At 34.9% G+C, this 23,988-nt stretch overlaps 4 protein-coding genes across 10 annotated transcripts in view; 2 read left to right on the top strand and 2 right to left on the bottom strand.

The window, feature by feature from the left end:
* The window catches only part of nolo (ADAMTS-like no long nerve cord), an 875,808-nt gene that overhangs the window by 219,835 nt on the left and 631,985 nt on the right, over positions 1 to 23,988 (bottom strand). The gene's annotated exons all lie outside the window — the stretch shown is intronic.
* Positions 1,844 to 3,011, top strand: LOC111513881 (uncharacterized). The gene is made up of 2 exons (XM_023170101.2): positions 1,844 to 1,952; positions 2,462 to 3,011. The coding sequence occupies exons 1-2, from the start codon at positions 1,941 to 1,943 to the stop codon at positions 2,939 to 2,941; spliced, it is 492 nt and encodes a 163-aa protein (XP_023025869.1). The 5' UTR covers positions 1,844 to 1,940; the 3' UTR covers positions 2,942 to 3,011.
* Positions 5,505 to 7,051, bottom strand: LOC111513880 (uncharacterized). Its single transcript, XM_023170099.2, has 2 exons — positions 6,904 to 7,051; positions 5,505 to 6,039 (listed from the first exon to the last, which is right to left on the bottom strand). The coding sequence occupies exons 1-2, from the start codon at positions 6,913 to 6,915 to the stop codon at positions 5,560 to 5,562; spliced, it is 492 nt and encodes a 163-aa protein (XP_023025867.2). The 5' UTR covers positions 6,916 to 7,051; the 3' UTR covers positions 5,505 to 5,559.
* On the top strand, positions 5,921 to 23,027 carry LOC111506222 (uncharacterized). Of its 2 annotated transcripts, none has more exons than XM_074186244.1 (2): positions 5,921 to 6,059; positions 22,123 to 23,027. In XM_074186244.1, exons 1-2 carry the CDS (start codon positions 6,057 to 6,059, stop codon positions 22,996 to 22,998), a joined length of 879 nt encoding a protein of 292 aa, XP_074042345.1. In that variant the 5' UTR covers positions 5,921 to 6,056; the 3' UTR covers positions 22,999 to 23,027. The 2 variants fall into 2 exon arrangements, with proteins under 2 accessions (XP_074042345.1, XP_023017003.2); XM_023161235.2 differs by lacking the exon at positions 5,921 to 6,059 and adding an exon at positions 19,622 to 19,743.

The following is a 23,988-nucleotide window of genomic DNA, read 5'->3' on the forward strand; positions in this document are numbered from 1 at the left end:
GTGACATATATTTCAATTTGTAATGAACCCACTGGCCACTGAGGTGTCTCAAAACTACGTTTGGATATGATAAAGAATTTTCCTGAATCAAAATGGAAACCCAGCATATGATTTCGCAAAATCGATCACCCGAAATGAAAATTAAAGAGGTGAAATGTGTTGTTTTGAGGTGATATTCAGTTATTTCTGAGGATGAGAAAAGTACCCAAGATGGAGAAAGGTCGCTAGCAGAAAGTATTATAATATTATACAAAAATATGAGTTTTTCCAACACCGTGCACCGTTCAGAAATGTGATTTTTGTAGAATTGAACTGAATTGAGGAAATCATCGACAAAAAGATAAAACTCGTTGAATTTTTGATAGAAATAACCTCTATTACATTTATATTCGAATTATCTCCATGGAATGTTCGTCCTATGTATTACATAATAATCAAAGAGAAGTTAAATTCTTTCATTTATGTAATCAAACTATTCTGTTACTATCCTGGTGTTTCTCAAAACTGAAAATGTTTTATTTTGTTTATCTCATACATTTTCAATAATGAATATAGTACTTAAATAATGAGTCATTTTCTATAATGAAATTTTCGGTTTTGAGTTTCAAGTCCCATATAACCTATTGGGCACAACAATTGTTAGCTTGTAGACATCTGATTTATCGCTGTTGTCAATGACGATGTCATATAAAGAACAAGCCAAATACTGGCAAGGAAAACAAATGAGGTGTTTGCAGAGTGAAATAGAGATAGTGCCTGAAAGTTTATATAGGAAAACGTGAAGAAATTACAATACAGGAATTTTAGAATACCAAAATATTCTACGACTACTATGACATGAACTACGTCAAGAAAAACAGGAAATGAACGACGAACCTGTAGAAATTCCTGAAAAGCAATCGACGAAATTTATCAAATTCCTGATTGACGACCAACAAGATAGACAAGATTTTTCTAAAATCTACCTGTTTTCCTAGGATTAGTCATTTTTGACTAATCAGGTTATGTAATTCAAATTGAAAGGTGTATGTTTTTAGCAAAAAAAAATTTCAGGTTTCTATTTCTTCTTTCTTACACAAAAAATTATGGATAACTTCCAACGAAAAGTAGAAAACAATTGAGTTCACATTAAACTCTTCACAAAGATGAGTATAAGTTATGCATAATTTCCAGGTACAAATCGGCCTCCTGTAACAACTACTTCCTTATGAACATTGAATTATACGAAAGTCACTTCTGTCTATTCAGTTTTTACTCCCAATTTATGGAATTTAATCACATATCATGCATAGGAATTTCACACAATATCAATATATCGTAAAGACACGATGTGAAATTCCACTTTCATGGAACACCATCCTTTTCATTGGCGGACTTTTGATAGGAAAATATTTGATTCGAAAGTACTTTTTTTTTCGTGTAATCAAATGTTAATGTGAATGTAATTGTTTCGGAAGGGCTTTTTTTTAATTTTTTCCTAAAAGTTACTCATATGCGTGATCAACACATCTTTGTAAAGATTATTTTGAACTTGATTGCTTTCTCACTTCCTTTGCAAGCTTCCCACTATTGTATAACGATGGAAAAGTGGAAAGTCGAAAAATTTTTTTTGCAATAAGTTACGTTAGGTTAGGTTCAATAGCTGCTGTCTAGTGAATCGTGTCTTGCATACAGTACATAGTATGAAATTGTTCAATTGTCATCAACAATAGTTATACATTTTCAATGCTCTGGGATATAATGAAAAAAAAAATATAATTGTTGATTGATATTCAAATTGGAACGATAAGGAATCTATTCCGGTAAGAGATTGCTAAAACATAGATTTGGGTGTAGGCAAGGTTGACGACGTACCCAAGTGGACCAACTATAAATGGTCACAAATTCTTCTAATATGTATCAGTTGTTGATTCAGCTAATCCTAAACCACCCAAATCATCATGAACTCCTTGGTAAGTAGTAGGACGTTGAAAATATATTCAGAAAATATTTTGATAAAATATGATCCTACATGAATAGATATCAATCATACCTATTTCAAATTCCTATGTACAACAAATTATACGTGATCATTAATGACTGTTGATATTTGTATAAAGATAAATGTTTCGTAGAAGGTACAGTCAATCCAAATTTCCTTCAAATTGAATATAATTGTATTAAAGATATATTCTCGTCAACTTTTGAACACAAAATTCTGTAAGCAGATATAAAACTTCGAGTGGAAGCAGTAATAAACAACACATGAATTTCCAACTTTGACATTATAAAAAATATAAAATATATATTGTGCGATACTTTTCGTCATACGGATACGAAACTCAATGTCAAATGACTCATTGCAGGCAATTGTGAGTAAAAAATCAAAGCGGTCTTACCTTCCAATATGTGACTACCAGCAAATACAACATGAAAGTGTTATTCAATTTGCAATTGAATATTATGTTAATTTCTATTACAGGCAATTGTAGCTTTCTTCGCCGCTTTGGCAGCCACTAGCGCTTCAGTCATCGCTCCTTCAGCAAGGATCATCCAAGGACCGAGCGCCAGGGCCACAGTAGCCGGACCTGACGGCAGCGTAATCTCTTCCGTTGCTCCAGGAGGCCAAATTGTCGCTGAAAATCACTCAGGATATGTTGCTCAAGCCGCTCCAGTAGTTGCCGCCCCCGTAGTGTCCACCTATGCCGCCCACGGTGCTTATGCTCTTCCCGCTTACAGGGCATACTCCTCTCCCGTGGTCTCTGCTTACTCTGCTCCCTTGGTGTCTGCTTATGCTGCGCCGTCAGTAGTTGCCAGTGGCGTAGTAGCTCAAAGATCTGTTGACACAGTAGTTGCTGGTCCATCCGGTACCATCGCTACCAGCAAGACTGTTGCAGCCCCTGCTGTCTACTCCGCTCCAGCAGTTTATGCCACCCACGGAGTTCACGGACTTTACTTTTGAAGAGTTTGGTTCAATGATAATGATGATTTAAATTTTCTATTGCAATAAATGGGTTTCTCTTTCTATGAAATATATTTTTATTTTTGGGATTCCAAATCATTTGCAGCGAAGAGTATTGTGGTTTCATTGAAAGTGAAGTGTCCTTGAGAAAAAAAGAAACCGTCAATGAAAACTAGGTATGTTCCAGGGTATATAGAACATGCACAGGAATCCAAAAAGAAAAATTCATTCGATCAACCACTATCAATTGAATTCGTAATGGAATATTTGGTGAATGAACTGACAAAACTCTATTCGTGATAGTTTTCTAACTATCACGAATAGAGTTTTGTCCATGACCGACGACACTCCTTTCCAAAATATTTTCATTGATGAATGTCAAATATTAGTGAGTTTTCTCAGCAATGATTCGCTGAATTTGAGTAAAAAAACTTCCTAGCTCCCACTTCTCCATATTAATACAATTTATTGTATAAAGATGGAGAGGTGGAAGCTAAAAAGCTTCATTTCAGAAACTCATCTCAATTGAAAATATATCCGTTTCAATTCACTTGAAAAAATGCTCAGATATTTTTTTCAAATTAATTGAAAAAAAACCTTGTGTGTTTCCTCTGATACTTCTACTTTCTACCTCCCTTACGTAGTTTTCCATTCATGCAGCAATTGGAAAGCAGAAATGCAAAAAAGATTTCACTGCAAAAAATATGGATCTGTTTCGAAGACTGACACAAAGTAGTAACAAAAAAAATGTTCAATGGAATTGACTACTGGTTTTCATCGCTGCTTTTTTTGATAATCGAATATAACTATTGAAGGAAACAAAATACGGATTGGAATATTTGGTAATGAACTGAGAAAGAAAAAGTATTTCGAATACATTATTGTTCCTTAGCAACACTCTTTTTCAAAAGATTGTCAATACTGTGTTTGGGCGAATGTCAAATAGTAGTGAGTTTTTTACAAGATTTCAGTGAATTTACTTTCAAAAATTGTCAAAACGCGATGATGAGAATTGTAGAGGTAATATTTTTGCCCGAAACCCCTGGAGTAAATCGATAGCTCTTCCTGTTAGTGGAATTTCATATCATTATCCTTTAATATAACATTGTGAAGTGTTTTCTGTTGATTGTCTGTTTCCCTCCCATTGCAAATTTTTGGTGGTCAAACTGGAAAAAATGTGAGTTTTGTGTGATTTATTATTTCTAGAACAAAATATTTCAAATGGACTATTTCCTTCAATTTATATATAGACGAAACTTTGCAAAGTGTTACCATTATCTATAGGCTAATTGAGAAGCAGGAATTCAAAAACAATGTTTCTAGAAAAAATATGAATCCGTTGCTAGTAGTGACATTAACAACAAAACAAAATGAAGAAAAATGTTCTTTGGAACTGACTACTGAGCAAATTAATGTTATTACCTATCTCCGAATAATACTCATATATGAAATGTTCTATATTTTATGGTACAATATAGAGGATGAAATGATAACTAGGAATCAATATTTGGACAATGTATGATTTTCAGATTGGGTGGCAGTTGATTCACACCATTTGCATGGGTACAATTATTCTGATCATGTTCAACGTTGTTTTGCATTCTTTTTTTTCATTTTTTTCTTCATTTTTTCTTGTAAGGAGTAAACACTTTTTCAGATTCTAACATTGTAACGTAATCATAATTATTGAATTAATTGGAAAATTTTACTCAAATAGTCCCTTCCAAAAACATCAGTAACTCAGGTGTTCGAGTTTTTGCTATTCATTCCTGAAAATTGATGAATCGGTAAAACTCATAATCAATTGTGGATTTTTTCTGTATTTCCAAATTCCCTTTTGAATTAATCGGTATTCTTTCTATATACCCCTTCATTGACTGATTTTGTATGGCATTTGCAGAATCCAAGGATGTTGACGTAATATTTTATCAAGTGAGAAATCAGATTGATGTGTTCAAATTTTGTTTCAAACCGCAATCTTCGTATGTTTGAAATTCTTTCAGACTGAATAATTTTTTATCGTTTATATTATCTTTTTCTGCAATTCTCGATATCGAAGTGCGGAAAATGCATATAGAGGTGGAGAGTGGAAATGTTTCTGAATGCTGAACTACAGCTTTCTATGAAAGTGAGCGAAATATTAAAAATAGACCCTCAACTTGGAGATACCCATTGAAGAAAAAATCCACATGGCACAAGCTCTGGAGCAGTGTAACTACTGTGTGTATCAACGGAATTTTTTGTAGGTACTCTTAATTTGTCAGTCAATGTGATTAAGAGATGATACAGCGAAAAAAACCTTTGGAGCTTTTTTTCTCATAATCACAAACATGTTTGGCACTACTATCTGAGTATAACCTGTAATCTATACTATTGGAAAATTTGCTATAACATGAATGTAATTTTTTGAATCGTAAGTCAATTATTACTCATATTTGTTTCTGAATCGTGAAATTTCCACTTTCGCGAGAACTTCCAAAATGTGGCTTCGATATAAATTACAACTAATTCATTTACATTGATGAAAGTAATTTTTGAAGAAATAATATATGAATAGCCCTAATTGTTTTTCAGGAACTTTTTATTGAAGAAATATATCTAAAATCAAACTAAAACATTCAGAGGTAAAGTCCATGAACACCGTGGGTGGCATATACTGTTGGGGCGGAGTAGACAGCGGGGGCTGCGACAGTCTTGCTGGTAGCGATGGTACCGGATGGACCAGCAACTACTGTGTCAACAGATCTGTGAGCTACTACGCCACTGGCAACCACTGATGGGGCAGCATAAGCAGACACCAAGGGGGCAGAGTAAGCAGAGACCACGGGGGTGGAGTATGCGCTGTAAGCGGGAAGAGCATAGGCACCGTGAGCGGCATAGGCGGATACTACGGGGGCGGCGACTACTGGAGCTGCTTGAGCGACATATCCTGCATGATCTTCAGCGATGATTTGGCCTCCTGGAGCTACGGAAGAGATTACGCTGCCGTCAGGTCCTGCTACTGTGGCTCTTGCGCTTGGTCCTTGGATGATCCTTGCTGATGGAGCGATGACTGAAGCGCTAGTGGCTGCCAAAGCGGCGAAGAAAGCTACAATTGCCTGTAATAGGAAATATTATGGTATTCATATTTGTTTGTATGTTGAATAACATTTAACATAATCTATCAGGAATAATGCGATAGGAGTATGTTGTTTGAATTTTCATCCAGATGGTTCTGTATCCCAAACCAATACAATTCTTGAATTGTATTTGAGGGTAGTCATACGTTGATTGGTAAATATTTCACTAGCAGTAATGATGACATAAAAATACATATTTCAAACCCAATTTGAAACGTTGAGTTGAAGAAAAAAGAATTCAAAAAGAATGCAAACGAAAAGAAACAATAATCTGTAATAATATGATGTAATAAATGATCAGAGGCTGATCAGATGGAACATAGAAAAGCATATAAACGATACTAGACTTTTAGTACACACTATAAACATATCTGTTGCATTACAATCGATTTTCGAAATTGTTTTTTCAGTGTAGTTTTTAAAAACGATTTGACAGCTATAGACAAAAATGACAATAAAAAAATAACGTCATATATTCCCATAGGGACTATTATCTTGCCTAGCAGTTGTTACAATGATGAAAACTTTTTTATTGAAATTGAAATATTCAAATTAATTGAACAAACCATTTAGGATCGATGTTGAGCATCAAACCTCTAAAAAGTGGTTTATATTGTGTAGAAAAAAAATTTGGGATGATTAATTTTTTGAACTGAAAGTTTAATTTGTGGGAATCAGTCAGTACATTATCAAGTAGGTTACATACAACTCGAATATAGAATATCACATTTTATATACATGAAATAGTGTACTTACTCAAGATTATACATTCGTAGTTATATGTCAAATGATATTCAACGAAACAATTGCTTATAAAGTGCAATAAAATTGTGTTCAACTTACCAAGGAGTTCATGATGCTTTGTGTAGTTTGAGATTAGCTGAAACAACTGATACAGTTCACCCGAATTTGCGACAATTTATACTTAGCCCACCTTGTTCTGCGGTAACCTTGCCTACGCCCAAATCTGTGATTAACTTATATGGTCAAACGGATCTACGATATGTGGATGAATTGTTCATATGAATTTTTTTTCGAACCATATTTCGTTCAGTTGAGTTGAGTTTTTCAATTTTCGAGTAACTTCAATTCCAATTTTTTTGAGGATAGAATCACCATTTAACAGTTCTTGTCTTCCCAAAATTTGAAGAAACAGGAACTGAGTTCGTGATGGAAACCGATAAAGAAAAGATACGCTTCCGTATCAAAAATTTCTGATATTTCTACGCTTTCATATCAGAAATTTCTATTTCTGATTCATTATAAAATATTCTATATATAATGGCAAGAAACCTAAAGAATATCAAGAAGGTTACGAGCAATCAAAATTAATTAAACAACAAAGAAATAACCCTCAGAATCACCTTATAAAAATGATTATAACCAACATTTTCTCTAAATATTTCACAGTGACAGATATCTTCACGATGAATCTAATAACTTCAGACAATATTGTATTTCCTGAAAATCGAAAGTACAGTAGTTCACCATATTCGTTTTTGTATTGAAATATCATTCATTTCAAACCTTCATTTATCGAAGCTTATAATATACAGTAATTTTTGGAGATGAATTTATCATTTTCTTTTTTTCCGTTGCTCTGGATTTATTGATTTTTTATATTATGGTAGGTTAAAAATCCAGAGTCAATATTGAAAATATCTTTGCAAGATAAGATACGAACTAAATAACAAGAATGTTGGCTTCGAATAAATGTGAAAATCTGCCCAATTGAGTTTTCAGAATAAAGAAAAAAACAAAATTCCAGAAAGTTTTATTTTTCATAATACAAATTGAAGGTGATATCCAACTCCAAAGAAAATACTTTTTTGCTGTAAATATCAACCAAATGGCCCTTTGCGACGTTACTTAACTTAAAAGGGATTATATTTTTCATAACATAGAAAGAGGCTAGGATAATCGGCTGTGTAAAAATACGTTCATGGAAATTATAACATGCTGTTTCTCTAAAAACCAAACTAGTTTGTATATAATAATGACAAGGCATCACCTTCTGGAGTTATAGTCATCTCATATCATGAATAAAACAATAAATTGATGGATGTAGCCGTTACTACGTGGTAGGAAATCATAATGAAGAAAATAGAATTTGAACTTTCTATGTTTTTTTCACCACTTTTATTCGTAATTAACGTTACGCGCTGCAGTTTCGTCCTATGAGGACATTTTCAAACTCATACATTGAACTGTAGAAGTGTTTGAATTATACGTTTGAAAATGTCCTCATAGGACGACACTGCAGTAACGTCAATTACAAATAAAAGTGGTAAAAAACATAGAAAGTTTCTTCATAATGATACAATACTCAGACTATTGATAATAGTCTGAATAACAAAACATTTTAGAGTTAAACCTTCGAATGCAAAATGCATACCCAACAAAAAGACATTATTATCTCAAATAATCATATGGTGGTGTTTGAGACATCAAAAAAGTTTCAGATGAAGCAAAAATATAGGTATCAGAAACGATAAGATGAGTATTCTTTGGAACCGTGAATGCTTTTTGTCGATGACAAATATAACAAGTTACGAACAAATTTGATAAACAGATTGATTTCCTTGCGAAAAATACAGTATGGGGCAGCGAAAACTAAACAGATATCAAATATCTTCTAAACCTTATTGGGAAAAATACAGAGATTAGTCGATTTTCAATTCAACTTCTCTGTATTTCAAATAGTGATAACTCGTTTGAAAGATAATGTGAACAAGTTATAAAAAGATGAAAATTGAAGGACTGTGCTCATTTTATGTACCCAAACAATTGAAACCCGTACACCGTTTCACTAATTTCATACCACATCAATTCATAGTAGATACTCCAATAGTTTTTCATTAACTACCAAACATAAGTATAAGATAGTTTCGAATCGTTGTCTGACATTTTGAAGCAAGTCTGGAGTTATTTATTAAAATTGTTTTTTAATCCAAAAGGTATTTGAATGAAGTGTTACGTAGTAAAAAGTCACATGAATAAATTCCTTATGAAATTATTTTTCTAATAATAATAATTTGTCCCAGTTAGTACTTTCTCTATTCAGATTCTGAGCCACAAGAAGGAGATGGAATGATGTATCCCTTGAATCATAATTTGACCTATTTTTAAGATGTTCGATCTGTGATCTGTTTTCGATACCTACACAGTGTTTAGCAATTTCTCGCAGTAACTCACCTGGGTCAACTAGAAGTTAGCCCTTTCATATCTGTATAAAGATTCAGACTTTGCAAAGTGGATAGTTTCAGAAAAGCCAGATAGAAATTCTGATCCATCCAGAATTTCTTTCTAAATTTTATAGTGCATATTTTGCTAATGTTCACTAAAAATGATTGCCAATTTATAAAACACAGTTTACAACTCACCAATTTCTATAAAGCAACGAAGACAGTTGATAAAATTTAACCACTAATAATTGAGGTATTCATTATTTTTAAAGTCAATATGAAAATGAATAATTAATAAGAGAAGATGATATATAGGTATAGTCAAATTTGACTTATTTTTCTTTGTTGTGATACTGCTCCTGTGCTTTCAAATTTTTGGTTCAAGTCTGTCGATGAGAAAATGAAAATTGACACTCCTTATAATACACAATTTCAAATTGAATTGTTGATCAATACAGTATAACTTCTTCTGTATAATGGTATCAATAAAGCTACTTGGAATACACTTAATCTATGTTTAAATTGAAAGATGAATAGATCATCCAAAGAAGTGACTTTCAGACACAAACTGGAAAAAACCCCACTAGAAGTAGGGTTTTCTTATTGAAATTTTTCTTATTAAAATTAAATTACACGAAAGAAAAATACTTTCGTATGAAAGCTGAATTATTCAAAAAACACTTTTCTCTATTCCCTTTGTCTTCCAAACATTCGTATAGAATCGAATCAGAAATCATTCAGAGGATTTCTAAACAATAAAATTAATGGAAGAAGTAAAGTTTCACCCTCATGGAATACCAATCGACTGTTTTTTCTTATAATGTTATCCAAATTTGGCACTGAAGAGCCGATGAGTGTCTTACGGCGAAACATCGGATGTCAAGCAGTGAGAATGGCAGTGGTCCATGTTAGCGAAATTTTACTTCTTTCATTAATTATATTGTGTAGAAATCCTGTGAGTAACATCTGATTGGATTCTGTATGAATGTTTGGAATACAAATGGAATAGAGAAAAGTGTTTTTCGTATAATTCAGCATTCATATAACAGTGTGTGTTTCGAAAGTTTTTTTTTTTCGTGTAATCTAATGTTTATAAGAGTGAAGCTGTTTCGAAAGGGCTTTTTCTTCCAGTTTGTGTCTTGAAAGTTACTTCTTTGCATGAGTTACACATCTTTGTATAGAGTTGATTTTTTTAAATTGATTGCTCTCTTCCTTTCTTTGGAAGATTCTCACATTTTTTGTATCATGATGGAGTAGTAGAAAGCCAAAAACTTTCTTTTCCGTTTCATCATTAACATGAATTTTTGAAAGTAGTAAAAACACTTATATGTAGATATTACTCTTGAAAAAGCATGACATTACAACAACGTTTGAAAATTAATAATTGTCGTTGAAATGTTCGATATGAATAAATGTTAAATTTACATAATTGGTTTATTATTCTTTCTTTCTATATTATATCGTATGATCTCTAGTTTCACAATATGTAACCAACTTGGTTGGTGACACGCGTGTCGAGAAGAGTATTGCATTTCTGTTGATTGATAAAAGTACTTGTTAAGGATTATGACAATATAGTTGTGACGGAAGCTAATACAACAGTGATAAAAATTATCAGTTCTGTATCTTCGAAATTATTAGGTAAAATTTGTTACGACCGGTTTCGGTTGATATAACAAATCTACAAATATACAATGATATAGCGAATGTGATTTTGGTACCTGTAACAAGTACTTGGAATGAAAAATGTCACCTGTGTTATTGATACCAATACTAAAACAATAACTATTCAAGTTTTATAACCTATCAAAATCCTAAACTAGTTGTCAAAATCCACAAATTCAGAAGGGGAGAGCTGTATAGTTCTAGTTGATCCTTGAGGATTTTTATACAATTAATTTATTTCCAATGCCTTCAACAAATTCACATCCCTTCATTTATTGTACGTATGTAGGATTTTCATGTTTTCTTTATTTATTGTGTGGTTTGTTTCTTGTTGAAGTCATGCTCCTGATATCTTATGATGAAATTTCTACGTTCTGCCTGTATAAACTGCTGAACAATCACCACAGTCTAGTCTATAGATGCACAATTTTTCCACTTATCCCTAAGAGGTTTTGCACTGAATGTTTCCTAAATTATTCTTACTAGTTAATGATGTAAGAGTAGGAATAACTCGGAGAACATGTTATTCAACTCGAAACCCAAAAGGGATAAGTGGAAAAACTAGGCATATATAGACTAGAATGTGGTGACTGTTCAGCAGCTCATACAGGCCAGACAGACAGAAATTTCTGCATAAGATACCGGGAGTATATGTTATCAGATAAAAAATATGTCATATACGGACATCTAAAAGAAACATACCACACAATAAATCAAGAGGACATGAAATTTCTCCATACGTGCAATAAAGGAAGGGAGAGGAATTTGTTGGAAACATTGGGGATAAATAAATCATTTGAAAACCAAAATTTCAAAACCCTCAATGATCATCTAGAGCTATGCAGCTCTCTCCTTTTAAATTTGTGAATTTGGACTACCAGTTCAGGATCCATTTGTAGTAGGAGAAATCCACAAGTAGATTTTGAAATCAATACTTGGTAATTTTGATATGAAAGCGTGGTTATTGTTTCAGTATTGGTATTGATAATATTCATTCAGGTAATATTTGTTATTTTAGGTACCTAATGCAGGTACCAAAAGAACATTGACTATATCATATTTGCATTGACTGTATGCATATTTAAGGACTTGTTTTGTCAAAATGCATCAGTTAACTTGAAAATGGTCGTGACAAATGAAATACTCAGTTGAATTCAAACAACAGTCATCTTCTTTATCCTATATTCAGCACATTGAAATGTGTTTGTTGTGATCGTATACAATAAAATCGAATGAATTATTGAAAGTGAAAGAACATTTTTTGGGAAAGAAAGTTTTTGGCTTTCTACTACTCCATCTTGATACAAAAAATGTGGGAATCTTCCACAGAAGAAAGTGGAGGATGCAAAAAAGTAACTTTCAGACATAACTTGAAAGAAAAAACCTGAAACAGCTCTTTCATATAAACATTGAATTACACGAAAGAAAAATTCTTCCGAAACAAATACTTTTATATGAACACTGAATTATACAGAAGACACTATTCTCTACTCAGTTTGTATGCCTAACATTCGTTATGAAATAAAATCAGATATCATTCACAGGAGTTCTACATAACGGTGAAAATTGGAAAAAAGTTGGGCATCGAAGAGACAAACAGCAGATAAGAATTTCGAAAAAAAACTGTAAGGCAACTTTCAACTTATGGTCGTTTATAGGACAAGTACTGTCTCACCATGTAAATAATGAAATTCATCATTTTCAAGACCTCTATTCCGCACAAAAAAATGATAACCTTGAAAGCATCACTGGTTAATTTAAAAAAACGCCTGCGAGAAACGCCTTCTACTAATCCCGCGAAAATCCGAAAAATGCCATCGTGAATGTTGTCCAGCGCCCGCCAAAAAAGTTATTACCGTCCTCAAGTGAAAACAAACGAACACGTATGTATGCATGACAATTCGTCGAGGCGCACAGCTAGCCGTGAACTTCATAAAAGCAACCACACCCGAACCGGATCCCAGGAAAGCATTTGCATTTTAATACAAAGACAATAAACCTGCAGAAATTTATTGCGGAAAACAATCACGGGCCTTTGTTAAGCCCTTTTGCTGTCTCATAACTCAATTATTCGAAGTTATCTCGCCGGGGTCGGCTAATAACTACCATAATAGTTTCCGTGGATTGTGAGAAGTTTATTTCGATGATTAGAATGCTTGTTCAGGTATTTTGGCGATCTCCAAGCAATAAGTAGCACTAGCAAGTTCTCCTTGGAGAGATTTAAGGAACGTGGTTATTCTCAGTGCTATGAAAAGAAAATGAATTATAAATATAATTCCGGTTTTTCAGAAAATATGTCGAACACGGCTTAGTGGAGTTGAAATTGTGATGAAATATCGGGAAATATAGTAGTAATTCCACGGCTATGAAAATGGTAACACATGGTTGTTACGAAAATCTAGGGTTATGACCAATTATGAGTAATTCATGTTGATATCTGAATGTATTTCACTTCATGAAAGAATGAAAAATTATCTAAAAGTGGAGCTCTTTCGCTCAGAAACAATGTTTAATTATACTCATTCTCATAATACATCATACATATTCTCATAAAAGTTATCAGAAACCTTGTTCGATTAATGACCTATTCATTTTGTAGATAATCATATTAAATATAAAATAGAAAAAATAACTTTTATATAATTTCTATTGAGAACAGTTCAATGAACCGAAACCGGTCGTAATGAATGAAAATCCTAGTAAAAGTTAGAGAAAAGTTATTTTTTCTATCCAATATTATCGGAAATCGATTATTATTATTGTAATAACGCAACTCTGATAATACAAAATTGAATTTTCCAAGAATTTGACTACTGAAACTAGGTAAGGTTAGGGGTTAGGTCTGAAGTGAGTGGGTCTATTCCACCCTCCACCGTAACCCGCAAGGGTTTATTGTGACTCACACCTATTCACACTCGGCCAAATGAACCCAGCTTCTCAACGAAGCCGATTAGTTTGTATGGTGAGTGGTCTTTCAGGTCAGATGGTGAGAGTAGTTCATCCCTACTGTAGTCTAACAACTGTTCGGTATCAAGCTTCGAAGGGTGAATAAACGCCTTGGAGTGAGCCAATCCTGGAAGATTCTGCTAGAGGTTCATGAATCTTCTTACCATCCAGGTGTTCAATGTTTGTTTGGCAAAGCCTAAAGCTGCTTGCAGCACCCTCCTTTGCAAGGGAGTCAGCAGTTTCATTGCCTTCCAGGCCAGTATGACCAGGAATCCAGATTAGAGACAATCTGTTAAGTCTTCCTATCGAGGAGAGTCATTTTTGGCAATTTGCTACCAATTTAGACGTTGCTCGGTGGGAGCCAAGAGCTACCAACGCCACTTGACTGTCCGAGAATATTTTTATTGACTTGTGTGTGACGTCGAATTTATCCAATCTCTCTGTTCACAATTCAGTAGCGTAAATTTTCGTTCGAAATACAGTCAGATAAGTTCCTAGGCAGCTAGATATCTCTATCCTGGATCTGCGACTGAAAACACCTGCACCAGAACCAGAATGTACTTCTGATCTATCTGTGAACCAACAACTCAGCGCTGTCACCAAATCGGAATAAAGATAATATGTAATCGTTATTTCTAAGAAATATTAAACATTTAAATAGCGGTTAGAGTTAGGAACACTTTAGGTCATTTCACCACTCTCATTCTCATTGTTTATTAATGATATACATATTAACACAACCACCAACTACTAAATAAGTACTGACGATCTAAAAATCTTCAAAGCAATTATTGCACGAGGAGATGAAACCAACTTCAATACGACACGGAAAATATCCACGAATGATGTATATTCAAGTGCACCTCTAACATCTCAATATTGAATATTCAATAATGCAAATTCGATAATTCGCAAACTTCAAAACGTCAATCAAACAAAACTCGGGAGAGATTCCAGTTTCACTTTTCATTATTATTTTTCACTTACTCTCGAACTATTGAAATTGAATAAAATGACAAAAATAGAAAATATTGTTGATTGCTTTTTCAGGCTGCTTCTTATTTATTATACGTGAAAAAGTTGGATGCTCAATTTAGTCAGCATAGTTAATTAAAATAATTATAACAATATTGTTCACAGAAGAGATTCATCACAAAATTAATGGATATTTCTCTGGGCATTTGTGAATTTGGAGTACGTTGATATATAAATAATATTAGCAGAATCACTATTGCGGTATATACAAATCATTTCATTTTCAATCAGTTGTGGAATTGGCCGCGGTAGTAGTGCGCCCGACTCACGATCTTCCGATCGTGAGTTCGATTCCTGCCTCGACCAGATATTTTTCTCGAGAGAATTTATCTGGTTGAAGCTGAGATGATTCTGCAACCGTGTTAGGAATCACACGTTAAAAGGTAAGACCACGTTAGTCCTTAGCTCGCACAAGTTTCTCAACTTCTGAGAGTTGTCGTTCGTATGGGGGCGGCAGCTGATTAATGGAAAAACAGATTTTAAACAGACAGATTGTCTGTTATTAAAATCACATTACAACTCATCATTCTAGGTTAAGTTAGGTTCGTTAGATATGTTCACCCTTCGCTTTTTAGTTTAGGTTAGGTTATATCCAAAGTGACACTCCACCAAATAAACCCAGCTTCTTAACGAAGCCGATTAGTTGGTATGATGAGTGTGTCAGATGGTAAGAGTACGGCTCTGCCGAACCCTAAAAACCTGATTCGGTCCCCAGCGGGGCAGGCACAAAGTATGTGCTCTGCTATTTCGTCATTTTCCAAACAGAGGCGACACACATTGTCTTCCGACAGTCCGAGTCTCTGCATAGGATGATTCAAATGACAGTGATCTGTAAGAAGGCCTGTTAAACATCGTAGTTCATCCCTACTGTAGTCCAACAACTGTTTGGTATCAAGCTTCGAAGGGTGAATAAACGCTTTGGAATGAGCCAATTCTGAAAGATTCTGCCAGAAGTCCATAAATCTTCTTGCCATCCAGGAGTTCAATGTTTGCTTGGCAAAGCCTGAAGCGATGTCAATGACAGGTTTTGGTCCGATAAAGCTGCTTACAGCACCCTCCTTTGCAAGGGAGTCAGCAGCCTCACTGCCTTCCAGACCAGTATGGCCAAGAATCCAGACCAAAGACAATATGTTGAGTATTCCTATCGAGGAGAGTCGTTTTTGGCGATTTCTACCAATTTAGACGTTACTCAGTAGGAGCCAAAAGCTTCCTACGCCGCTTGACTGTCCGAGAATATTTTTATTGACTTGTGTAGGAGGTTGGATTCTTCCAATCTCTCCGCACACAATTCAATAGCGTAAATTTCCGCTTGGAATACAATTGCGTAGGTTCGTTCTATGGGCATAGTTGCATAGGAAGGTTGATATCTCTGTCCTGGGTCTGCGACTGAAAACACCTGCACTAAAACCGGAAGGTGTTTTTGATCCATCTGTGAACCAATAACTATCTGCTCTTAATATTTCCTTCTCAAGGATGATCCCGTCCTCTCTACTCGGGAATAGTACTTTATAAGGCAGTTTGTAGTTGACAGATAGATGCATAAAGCCAGAGGTCATTTCCAGAAAGCTGTGAATTCCAGTGTCAGCCAAGAGTCTATTGCATTCTGCATTGAACTGATTTGTGCAATTGGCAATAGGGCACAAGTCTTTATGCAGTCCAGCTAGCCTCTCTCTCCAGAAAAATGTGGAGAGGAGGTAGATCTAGAAGGATCTCCATGGCCGCAGACGGTGTGTTACTGATGGCACCACTGATAGCTAGACAAGCCTGTCTCTGTGAGCCAGATAGCCTCGCTTAGGCCGTTTTCTATAAAGCCTTCGGTCACCAGGCAATCATCACATAAATCCAATGGATTTGTTTGGGACCTTAACTCTAAGTTTTACCACAAATCCTTCAATATGTCCATAGAGACAGTCTGGCTTCGTGTAAAACTTTTTCCAAGTGAGCGTTCCAGGTGATTCTTTTATTAAGGACAATGTCAAGATATTTTACCTCCGTTCCAAATGGAATGACCACACCATTGAGTGAAAGTGGCGTTAGATCGTCCAATTTTCTCCTCTTGGTGAAGGGGATTAAAACAGTTTTGCAGGGGTTGACAGATATTTGCTACTTCGGGCACCAACTGTGAACAACGTCCAACATGCTTTGGAGGATATTACAAGCTACCCTTCCCGACGTGGACCTTGCCAGGATGACATGGTCATCTGCATATGCTTGCAGATAAAGTTTTCTTCTGTCGAGGGCATCAAGCAGACTATGCGTGTTAGGAATCACATGTTAGAAGGTAAGACCTCGTTAGTCATCAGCTCGCACAAGTTTCAACTTCTGAGGGTTGTCGTTAATAGGGGTGCGACAGCTGGTTAACGGAAAAACATATTTTAAACAGAAACAGATCCATCAGGAGCGACCACAGAGGGTCAATATCAATACTGAAAATAATCAATACAGTTTATTGCATGATTTTCTCTATAAAAGAGTTTTACAAAAACCGCAACAACTGAACGTACTTACAATAAACTGTATTGAATAGTTTTAATATGGATTTTCATCAAGTATCGGAAACTTCTTTTCAATTTGACTACTGTAATAAGTTGAAAACATCAATATTTCTGATATCAGTAATAATTTACTCCTTTGAGAAAACTTTGTGCTTTGATTTCCCTCACCACTTACATATTTACTAATTATAGGTGAAAATGTTTTCATTTTGAAATCAACTTCACTGTTTTGCTTCTGTTCGGGATCATCGTAAATGCTATCTCACTTATTTATTCCTGGAGATATGGTGTTTTTTCGAGGTGGCATCTATTGGCAACCATGTTGAAAATTGATCACAATATTCACAACGTTCATTCATCAACAAAATTCCGCACAGCAATAAAAAAATATGAAACCCTTCATCAACATTCGACACATTATTAATATGAGAAACTAGACCTCTTAACGAATTATTTTCAGTACAGAAAATAAATCACTACACGATGACAAAAATCTCACAACCACCGTGCAAGAGTTTTCTTTATCTTTTATTCAATGAGTATTCAAAAACACATTATTGTGATTATTCCTAGACATTTGGTTACTTTGCTATTCATTCCATACTCAAACGCCTATGGTTGTGACTACCTTGACTGATGTCGATTCACATGATATCAGAGAAATTCAATCCAACTTGTACTTGTACAAGAAATGCACAATACAATCATGACTAACAGAACGATCCGTACCAGGATCTTGGAAAACTGTTTGAGATGATACTTGTGATGCACTGTTCGGAACCTTTGGTGTAGTAATGAATATTACTGGAGTATAATCCCAACAACCAACCGTTATTTTAACACCTCGACAAGTGTTTCTATCAACAAGTGATCATCTTCAAGAGATGATCCATCACCAAGTGGTCATCTTCAACAGATGATCACTTGGTGATCGAAACACGTGTCGAGGTGTTGAAATAACGGTTTGATGTTGTGAAGAAACTCCAGTAATATTCATTGTTTAAGATGGTGTTACTAGTCTAACATACAAGCTATTGTTGTCAAAGTCACATAATGAAAATTGACTATTTTCTTATGTGATTGAAAAATGAGCCATGATGCAAAAACGATAACAACACTCATTCATTCATTACGCACAGCATCAAATGAATACCAAAGCCATCATCAAAATTAGCACACGAAATGAATTACTGCACAATGACAAAAATCTCACAACCACAACAGAGTTTCCTCAATATTTTGTTATTCAGTATTTTCAAAAAACTATTATTGTGAATATTTCCATATATTTTTTGAAAAGAGAACGATATCATCAATCTGGTCTATAGCTATGACTGAAGTGGTAAACGTCTCGAAGGATTGTCTTGATTATAAAATATCTCACAATATTTTTTTTGATCCCAAATGTTTGTTTATACCATTGTATGCAAGTTATTGATGCTCACTTCTAACATTTGATGAGATGTCCAGTTTCACTTCTCATTTCATAATCGTTCATTGTTCTATTCGTTTCTGACATTCATTATCATTGTAATACTATCTATGATAATGATTAAACAATTTTCACAAAAATTTTTTATTTATAAATGCATTTCGTTAACACCATAGCTTCCTCGGCACAGGAATTGTCTCAAGTAAAGGGTTAGTCCAGTAATCATTATCATTGTGAATTTGAAAATATCTCAGGGTTGAATACAGAATTAAGATACTAACCAAATAAGGTGCCACTCGACTGAGTTGTTATGGGAATACGGTGGTCAACAAGGGGTTGATTTTTTGACACCTTCAAAACTGAAGTTAATGTGTTTCATGATTTTTCTAGAATTTCGATACCGAATGATTTACTCAAGATGGCTCTTTTCGACTGGAAGGCACTGTGAGTCAGTCATATTATTGCATTTGAGAATCTTTTCAGTCTAATTCGATTCTTTCAGAGAAAATGGCTCAAAATGTGTTAACAATCTCATTTATCCTGGAGATGTTGTCGATGGTACACATGCTAAATAATGGAAAGGGAACTCAAATGCTCTTCAAGAGTTTCAAATCTGCATTATTACTTACTAAAATCCGCTGTTTTTTTGCAATACCCAATAAAAATATTACTATCTACGATCTGAGACATATAAAATATGACAAAAACATGGCATGAATATAAATAGTTGGTAGATCCTTTTATGGTATATTCAGTCTAAAAAAAAGTTAAAGTTAATTCCTCATGAACAGATCAATCACCCAATTGAATACGCATGTAGGAAACAAGGTTACCTCCGAAATACTTGCATATAAATACCGCGTCATCATGATTCCAGCACCAGTTATCTCAGTGACAAATTGGGTTGATAGTCATGGCTTACTTTGTAAGTATCATTGTGGAGTTATTATTTTTGATACTTTGGATAATATTGCCATAATACGTGTATATATCTCAATTTTATCAAGAAAGTACCAGATGAAGCTTCAGTAATGAAATGATTGAGGATTGGGATCATTATTTAAAACAGTTTGTTATTCTTATTGAATATTCAATCATTTTGTCATTACGTAGAAATCAACCCTTTGAAATTGACTTCTTCCATTCCCATTTTTTGAGTCGAATTCCTCTCGAAGTCAGTGAACTTTGCATTTGAAAATCTCTTTTTATGAAAAATTATTACTTGTTTTCATTGTAATATCATATTCCTGAGGTGTAAGATTCACTTTCTGCTGATATTGTTCAATTATTCCAAGTTTTAATTTTTTTTTGTAGAAACTTGACTTTTCGTTCATCCCAAAATTCTGATGAGAGTTCATTTGACTCAATTCCTATTGAATATCCACAATAAACTACCAGTGCAGAAATGGATATCAAAGTCTTTTCAGGAAGTTAACGAAGTGTACATACAACTGCGGTACGAAACTTCAGACAGTAATGCGTTAGATCATTCAAACATATGTCCGCAAATGCTTCTTTTCTGAGATACAGAGCGTTGAAGTTTATTAGGTCCAGTAGCGTTTCAGTAAGCACCACAGTCAATATTATTGAATCCTTTGAAGTTTTCAATTCAGTAAGCATCTGAAAATACAACTTGTGTTTTCTTCATATCAAGTTTCGTTTTCGAGAAAAAAACACACATCTGAAAACTATTCTAGTACAACATAAAATAAAAAACAAGATTAAATAATGAACAATTTAGACCTTGAAGTGAATGAGCAGAATGTCACGATATACAACTATTTACACGATGATTTTCCATCAGTTGTCTGACACGTTCAAAAATACCTGGAGTATTCCTTATGACATTGCAATTGTCAATTATTGGATTCCTCAAGTCATTCACATCTAGTACAGGAGTGTTATAAACAGGAGCTATCATATGCCCCCATGAATATAAATCTAAAGAATTCATATCAGGACTGCGAGCTGGCCAATTTTGAGGTCCTCCACGTCCAATCCAGCGGTTGGGGTAGGAGATGTCAAGATGCTGACAAGCAACAACAATAAAATATGAGTAGAAACACCGTCATACATAAACCATATGTTGCCTCTTACAAGTACCGGCACTTTTTCTAACAAACTGGGTGAATGATCTCGCAAAAATTCCATGTAGGATTCACCTGTTAATATTGCTGGTAGAAGAAAGCCATTCAGGTAATCACCAATCATTCCTACCCGAACTTTCAGCGAAAATGGCTTTCCCTAATAACGTAGGGATTTTCGTCGACCCAAAAAGGGTCATTGTGAAAGTTCATGATGGCATCTCGTGAAAAATTTCTTCGTCCGTAAATGAAATATTTGGTGAAAAATTATTATTGTGTGCTATTGTACGAATCAACCACTCGAGGCAGTAGAGTTTGGACCCGCTATTGATGGGTATAGAAGGTTTCGTTTTAGAACCGTTCATACGGTTTTTGGCTACCTTCCAGCTGATGTGCAGTCTTCCTGGTACTATTTTAAGGATATTCTTCTATCGCATCAAGTGATGCTTCTCCTAGTTCAGGCGTTGTTACAGTTTCTGGTCATCTACCACCTGCGTTTTTATTGGAACTATTAAATCTTGCATGTAACGTTCTGAATGTTTTAGCACATGGAATAACTGTTGAGATATCTGTCTCGGTAAATTATGCAACGTTAGTTGAATCATTTATGATAGAATCACTGCTAATTAACAACTCTCACTTTCATTGATATGACTATCACTATCACTGTCAGTTGGTCTCCAAAACAGATGTTCCTAATATGCAAAGTGGTTCATTTATTTAAAAAACGAAGCTTGATACGAAGAAAACACCAGCGACAAAAACTGTCTTTTCATTTTATATTTCAAAGAAAAATGAAAAACTACAACAAGTCAGTGGCGTACGTATTTTTCCCAATACTGTTGGTTGTCGTCAGGGCACCTCATCACTTTCAATAACCGGAGCAAATTTCAACCAAATTGATTTGAGGATATTCATGATATTCCATATATACTGTTTTTTCAAACTTCATTGCCCTGTATCTCAGAAACGAAGCAACTCCGAACATATGTTGGTGAGACACTTTTCACAACGACCCAACGAATCACCTCCTGAAGTTTCGTACCGTAGTTAGGAAACAACCTGTATATTATTCTTATCATAGTCATAAAATTTTCGCAAATTCAACTGAAATTTCAAATTCATTGTGAACATTTTGTTTTTGTTGATGAACATTGCAATAAGTATCAATATTTCTCAATATATACAAGACAAACAACTAACACTCTTTTCCTTTCCAGGTTCTCTTCGCAGTACTCCAAACCTTGGCTCTGGCAAACGCTGGAATCATCGTACCCTCAGCGAGAGTACTGCAAGGTCCAAGTTCCAGGACAACCCTAGTTGGCCCAGACGGTAGCATCATCGATTCTTTCCAACCTGGTGGGCAAATAATCTCAGAGGACCATGCCACAATCTTGGCACATGCCGAACCAGCTGTGGTAGCCCATGCTGCACCAGTAATCTCTGCTAAAGCAGTAGTTCCTGTACATGCAGAGGCATTGGTACACACTCCAGTGGTTTCCACCCCAGTAGTAGCTAAAACTATTGTGGAAACCCCAGTAGTGACTGCCCATGTGGCCCCAGTAGCAGCAGCTGCAGTTATCGGAAGCAAAACTACCATTTCTGAACATTCTCAGTCAATTGTTCACCCATCTCCAGTTGCCAAAGTATATTCCGCTCCTGTGGTTGCTGCACAGGAAGTGGCTGCAGTAGTAGCTGCTCCAGTTGCTGCTGTTGAAGCTGAACCTGTAGTCGCTGCCAAGACCGTAGTTGCCGAAGCCGCTAAAGCTGAAGAAACTCATGAAGATACAGTTATCAAAGCTGAAGCTACTCCTGTCGTCACAACCCATGCCATTCCAGCTGTTGCTACGAAAACCGTAGTATCTGAACATGCTAACACTGTTGTTTCTCATTCCGCTCCTCTTGTTGGTGTTCACCACATTCCTGTTGCCACTGCTTACGCTGCTCCTGCTTTGGTGGCCCACCCTGTGGGATTGGTAGCTGGGAGAACTTTGGCTCATGAGAGTACTGTTGTGACTGGTCCCTCTGGAACTGTTGCCACTGGAAAATTGCTTCCTGTTTCTACTATTGTCGCTCACCACGGTCTTTATCACTGATTTGATGTTGAATAAAATATTTATTGGAACCAAGTTTTTATTCTCCGAATAAAATCAAACAGCTTGATTATTTTTATTCAAGTTGAAGCTGTACTGAAAAAGACACAATGAGGCGTGTTTCGAAAACAAATGAATTATAGCACTATTTCTGTTTCATCAAAATAAATTGAAAACTGTAGAAAAATGTTGTTTTGATATTGACTGAGAAACATACAATGTATCGAATGATATTTTGAAAAACAGTATTTGAGGTAGAGTGAAAAAGAATTTGCGGATTGAATAATTTCTTGAAAACTGAGATTTTTTTTTATTCACATGTAAAAGTGTTGCATTTCAAATACGAACCCATATTATTGTTTATTGAAATTCATAGATTTCACTTTAGAAATTATATGCGATGCCAACAAAGCAAAGAAGTGACTTTCAGGCACAAACTGAAAGAAAAAGCCCTCCTGAAACAGCTACTCTTATGTCAACATTGAATTACACGGAAAAAATTTCTTTCGAAACAAAAACTTCAATATAAACTCTGAATCATACAAAAAACACTTTTCTTAACCCACTTTGTATTCCAAACATTCGTAATGAAATTGAATAAGATATCATTCACAGGATTCCTACACAATATACTAAATGAAAGTTAGAAATTTCACTTACATCTATGTATAGAGTCACTTCTTGTGAAATTGATTGCTTCCTTCCTTTCTTTGGGAGATTTCAACATTTTTAAAAAGTAGTAGAAAGCCAAAAATTTCGATGTTAGTACTTTGCAGTGTGAAAAATAATGGTACGGCAGTACGGGGTTTGTAGACATATCATGTGATGAGTATTTCACTAAGTAGTGAATCTAATATTTTTTAAGTTTTGGCAATTGGATCAGCCGTATTCTTTCGAAAAATCTATGAAAACACGAAAAGCTCGTGATATAAAAAGAAGCTCTTGAAACGAAATTGCCATTTTTTCTTGAGGCGAAAGATGGCCGACAATGTA

This window comes from Leptinotarsa decemlineata, unplaced genomic scaffold (assembly GCF_025532065.1).
Source record: "Leptinotarsa decemlineata unplaced genomic scaffold, Ldec_3_MD MMD2_tig00078422_RagTag_RagTag, whole genome shotgun sequence".
NCBI lineage: Eukaryota > Metazoa > Arthropoda > Insecta > Coleoptera > Chrysomelidae > Leptinotarsa > Leptinotarsa decemlineata.